Genomic DNA, 6004 nt, shown 5'->3' on the forward strand with positions numbered 1-6004 from the left:
TGTCGGTCAGCTGATATGGGTGGTTGCAAAGCTATCCATGAGGTTTAGTGTTATCGGGAATTGATTGTAAATAAGACACAATATGGTGTTTTCCCAATCTTTAGAAGTTTGAATATTACGTTGAAGATATAAAATTTGTTTTATGCCAAAAAATGTTAAGAAATTAATTTGCCAACGGTAAAGATTACGTTAAAGGTTTCCTAATTATCATTTTAATAAAAGAAATACATCGGTACCAACATTGTACAACGAGCTGTTGGCTATTCTTCATAAATAACTGCTTGCCTCTTGAACCCCCTTAAAATTTTAATTTTTTTTAAACCCCCGTCTTATTCCACCTCTAAACGATTTAGGGACCCCATGCCAAATATGATATTAACTCTATGTTGTATATATTTTGTGAGATATAATGATCGATGTCCACCGACTGTCATGATGAGAATGATATCATGTCGAGATATAATAGGTATAATAAGTTATAAAGGTTGCCGGTAGATTTAACTTTTTTCATGTTATAGGGTACAAAGTTCGCCCGGTCAGCTAGTAGAATATAAACACGAAATGACAGGTTAAATAAATCGTAGTATCAATAGTCGATCAGCTGATCATAGTAGCAGTACCTAAGTGTTGCCAGCCTATTTCCAAGTGTACAAGGATTATGTGCATAGTAAAACCACGTTGTTTTGTGTTGTTTGGTTGGAATACTGGTGTGCGCCAAAGTATAAACCGTGAGACGAAGTATAAACGGTGCGACAAAGTAAGTAAACAGCAATTATGAGCTTTCTGTAATATAATCAGTGCAAGGAAGCCAACTTTGTCGGGTGACTGTAGGGAAAAAAATGGGGGACTCATATCGAGTACAACGTAATAACGTGAAATTGTTGCATTTATGATGTCATCAACAACTAGCATAACTAATATGACAACCGTTGATCATAATTCTTAGTGATCAGTGATAAAACAAATAACCCAAGATTTGCCTAAACATAAAATATATATTTACATCCATTCTAGGGAATTAATTAATAAAGTTGTTAAAACTTCATTCCAAACCTCTAGGAAGTCTCACTATCCCAGATCATCCGTCTTCATACAGAACCAAACTATTCATAAATTAGTCAGTCTTATCTGTCTAGCTAAAGACCGGTAAAAACCGCCCTTTCTAATTCACACATGAAACCGTTTATGCAAATAAGAACGAATCTAAATTCAAATCTAGAACTCGATTTGTCGGCCATTAACATCGCTCAAGTCGACTTCCTAAATCAACGCTGGTTTTTACCGATTTGGCGGGCCCGGCGGCGGTTTTGGCGCAATTAAATAAATCAACACGCGCTAAACATTGCTGCTTAGAGAACGCTCGCTGATAATTAAGATATCACATGTTTTATTGACGGAGATATCGCGGGGTAATTTTGTGTATTGATATAGAGATAGACGGCGCCGGGGGCTGGCCTGATAACTAACAGCTGATCGACTTATTTGCATGAAACTGCTGATATGCTCGCGGTGTCGACTTGTAAGGGTTCCGGAAGATACCTTACACATATGGTAGCCTTCCTTACAGATATGAAAGTCATAGGGTTTGCTTAGATATTATATGAGAACGTTAACAATGAACTATGCCAAAGAATAATAGCATTGTTAGAGGCATGTACCATACATTTACTGTGAAGATTGTGTTACTGATTTAATTCAAAGGCATTTTCCCCAGACAGAAAGAGCTTTGGCCTGGCAGAAAATGCCAGGTTTTTCACATAGGCATAATATTTGTATATCCTAAGAGGAGGAATTGTACTGAATATGATTACATACTACAATGATGCTACTTTACAATGAAGAGACACTAGTGCAATCCTATCACCATTAAAAGTGTTTTAACTATTTGTTTATATGACCGTCTTGGAGGTTCCTGTACAAGTTTGAACCTGCTGCCTTTCATTAGATCACTTAAAAGATGAGACACCCCCTTATAGATAATTATTATAGATCTGAACAAATAATTTTGAAACCATCAGCTCTAATGTTCAGAGTGCGTTTTGATGTTTGGGCATACTTTTCTATTTCTGATAGTCAAAAAACATTAAAACAATTTTTTATGTAAAGGATTGCTCATTCTCAAATACAATTTCAAAATGGTAAATAACACGATATATCACTTGCTTTTATCCTTCAAAACATGATTCACACCTAACAAGTTGAGAAATCTACTTTCAGTATCTAAATGCAATGATATAGTCAGATAATTCACTAACCTCTACAGTAGATTGAAACAAACATCATCCACACAAAGACTTGTTCATTTTTCATAACGCTCGACCGGTAGTTTCACCACACTTGAACCTAAACAAGCTATAATTATCTCCAATCCTCGACTGCCAAGCTCCTGTCTGTGCTGTGTAGGGAAATTACAAGTTGTTGTAATTGTTGGGTTATTCTCCATGATTGTTTCATGAATATCTGAGATTCAATTTGTTAACTAGAAGGGAGCTCCTCGTTGTACGGCCCCAGTGGCAACGGCTAGGGCATGCGTTGACAGCGGGTTAATTGAAACGTTGGGATCGCGGAACCAGACTGGTGTGTATTAATATGCAATAACAACAACCACTACGTGCTATGGTTCCAGCATCCCAACATCTCCTGGTTGTCTATGTGGTATTAGCGAATTCCCCATATAGGGAATAAGCTATCACCGCAGTACTCATGGTAAGACCTGGACCCGGGACCGATTTACTTTTTCATTTTGAGGTCCCTAGAGGCAAAAAACACCATCCGTTCAAATCCATATATATGTCCGTTAGCACGATAACTCCAGCAAAAATGATCCGATTTTGATGAAATTTTGTACAAACGTGTAAACCTACCTTTATTCGAACGAGTTTGCGAACAAGCATGATCGGACGATGGTAACGGGGGTTTATGGGGTAAAAGTAGGGTTTTCCCATTTTTGACCCTAAAAACGCAAAGTTTCACAATTTCTTTCCAAACCATTTTGTAGAGCTTAAAAAAAACAAATAATTTAGTATATTGAAGCGTTATGGTTCGCCTAATGGTTACGGAGAAAATTCCACTCAGTCGCGAAACTAATAATATTGGCTCTTGAAATTGATTACGCCGTAGAAACTTCTTGGTCGTCTCCAGTGATCTCAGCAACATTCTTTCGTATCTCCCACGATTACGGCAATATCGTGGTAATCACGAAAATTATATGGATTTCCGACCCTAAAAACGCTATTTAGTTACTTTTTGGTTACGATCATGAAAGCAATGCTTTACAAAATAGTCGTACATACTTGGTTAATCCATAGTTAAATATAAAGTCCCACACAACCGGAAATTCACTTCAAATTGTCATTCGGTGTTTCGCAATGGTAAGTAGTCTAGTAGTGAGTGTGTGTAATCTATGATATATTATGTAACACGCAGTTTAGATTTGCCCAAGTCAATTGTAAATTCACACATTAGTGTACATATTCGCTCATATATTAAAGACTACTGACATGCTTGTATTAAACGTACACACAACACATATAAACAAGTCAGATCGTAGTTTCCGTTCCGTCAAAGCAAACCGCTACTGTAGCGTTGCTAATCTGATGTATAACACGTACCTTGCAACCGAATCGCCCTCAAGTGGACAATAATAGGTTACAACGACAACCAGTTACACGGAAATACGCTACTTATTACAACCAGGCCTCTATGAATGGTAGCAGTTATGAATAAATTAATATTTTACACAATTCACTGTTTATGGATGCAATCAAGTGGTCTACAATATGTTTGAAGTTAACGGCGAAAAGGCCTTCCCGTGGATATGCGTTAAAATTGTCCCCTATGATATGCCGCATGCGTTTCAAGATCAAAATTTTTCATTTACTTCATGCATGTAATTGGACTATTTTACATGGTTATGGAAGCAAAGAAAAATAATTCAAATGGTGATTCTACTTAAATCCAGCTAGCCGGGAAGTTGTCCACGCCAATAAATATTATTTGTATGATTTTTATGAAACCATTGTTGTTTGCCTTGGATTGAATGTACAAAAAGTGTATTTAAAAGTATTTCTGTAATTTTAGTCTATAAGTCTACACTTGTTCCTGAGTTGGATACATATCTCATATTTAGTTAAAGTGCATTGTTAAAAAAAACTTAAAACCACAAACAAGTTATGTTATATTTTAACAATTGTTAATTAGTAAAAGAGCGAATTTATTTTGCTAGATATGTGCATAACATTATGATAAAAAATCATATTCAATATAAAAATGGAGACTGAGAACATTACAGCAAAAGAGATGTTTGTACATTATATTCAATCGAATCGAATCGTTATATTAGCATATAAATATCTTTAGAGCTTTATCCGAAAACCCCCATTGCAGATAGATTTAATTACATAACATTATTTGCGCTGTAATGCAGATTAATAGTAAACTTTTCTATTTCTTCTCTGTGGATGAACATGTAACAAATTACATAAACCATGTTTAATGTCTCATTTAAAATAATCATGTTCCTCTATGGGAAGAATAAATAGATTATTTCAATTCTCAACAGCTGACCAATCTAAATCATCATGTGAGTCACTTTGTTTCAAAATCATTTTTATTCGTCGCACATCAACATTGGAACTGTGTTTACCTTTAAAATTTGTAAAATTGGATCCGTTCAGTTACATCGAAGCATGTTCCAATAAGTAAGTAATATTTCACCATAATCCAGGGTTTTACATACACCATAAACTGTCTTATCATTCGTTAATTCAACTGCCACACACAGTAATTATACTTACATAGGAAACACATGAAGTGAACAGTTGACTTTCTAAATTTATTTCTCTCCTAGATTTGAAGTTCGTATATAAGATGGAACGGGAGGCAACTTCTTTGCAGACACTGTGCCGCGGAGGATGTGGCTTCTACGGCAGTTCCTCTACTGACGGATTGTGCTCAGTATGTTTCAAGGAAGCTCTAAAGAAGAAGCAACAGCAGCCTAACTCGTCCGGGACTAGGATATATCACCCTTCAAGCAACGCAGAACAGAATTGCTCTTCAAAACCTAACGAGAATCCCCAACTATCTCCTGACTCTGGTGATTGTAAGGCCGATGAAAAGCATCACAAGAAAAATCGATGTTCCTCGTGTAAGAAGAAGGTCGGTTTGACAGGGTTCGCATGTCGATGTGGAGGTGTGTATTGTGGCGTCCACAGATATTCCGAAGATCATTCTTGTACCTTCGACTATCGGGCTCTCGGTGCCGAGGAAATACGAAGGAACAACCCTGTGATCGTTAGAGACAAAGTCACCAAGATTTGACTGACACAATATGAGTTACTTGTCTCAGTTTGCGTTGTTACACTTTGGATGTTATTTATAGACAAAATGTAAGAAAAATTCATTTCGTTGTGTTTATTTCCATTTATTTATAGTGTTTTTGTCAGTAGATTAGTTAGTAGATCTGAGTGAAGTTTGATTTTTTGGGGTATAGTTAAATAAATTTTCTTTTGTAAAGGTTTTTGAAGTAGAATATACATAATTTGGAAGGAGCTTGTACAATGATGTGTTGGATATGATAATATATTTTGTATGCCTACATAAGTAGGCCTATTATTGATAAGAAATTATACACAAAGATGTGATTGTTATTTTTATGAAGACAATCTCTTCTCAACCACATTTACTCTTTAGGTTGACCTAAGGAGTAAAATATTTTAATACATTTCTTGAATGAGTTTGTAAGTTTTAACATTTTGGCTGCGAAGTATTTTTTTTCTCTCAATTTACTACACAAGCTAATAGGTGGTTTCGGACAAATGATTTAGGAGAGAAATAAACTTTCCGTAACATAATGTGCTAAAATCAAAATGCAAACTATCGCAATTACTTTAATATCTCCTTCAATTTCGTAACGCACCTCTTCCCCATATCCATCTTTTCTTGTACTTATTTCAGGTCTGATGACAACTATAATGCATCATTAGTCCGATCTTATCAGCAAATT

General features: G+C 35.8%; 1 protein-coding gene across 1 annotated transcript; it reads left to right on the forward strand.

Annotated features, from left to right (window-relative positions):
- Positions 1-4594: 4594 nt before the first annotated feature.
- Positions 4595-5401, forward strand: LOC129001441 (AN1-type zinc finger protein 6-like). The gene has a single exon (XM_054428711.1). It carries the CDS (start codon positions 4870-4872, stop codon positions 5317-5319), a length of 450 nt encoding a protein of 149 aa, XP_054284686.1. The 5' UTR covers positions 4595-4869; the 3' UTR covers positions 5320-5401.
- Positions 5402-6004: the final 603 nt, after the last annotated feature.

Source organism: Macrosteles quadrilineatus, unplaced genomic scaffold, assembly GCF_028750875.1.
Source record: "Macrosteles quadrilineatus isolate MER2022 unplaced genomic scaffold, UCM_ALF_1.0 Scaffold_8__2_contigs__length_117827958, whole genome shotgun sequence".
NCBI classification, from domain to species: Eukaryota; Metazoa; Arthropoda; class Insecta; order Hemiptera; family Cicadellidae; genus Macrosteles; species Macrosteles quadrilineatus.

Coding starts and splice junctions, on each gene's coding strand:
- LOC129001441 (XM_054428711.1), top strand. CDS start 4,870: ATGGAACGGGAGGCAACTTCTTTGCAGACACTGTGCCGCGGAGGATGT.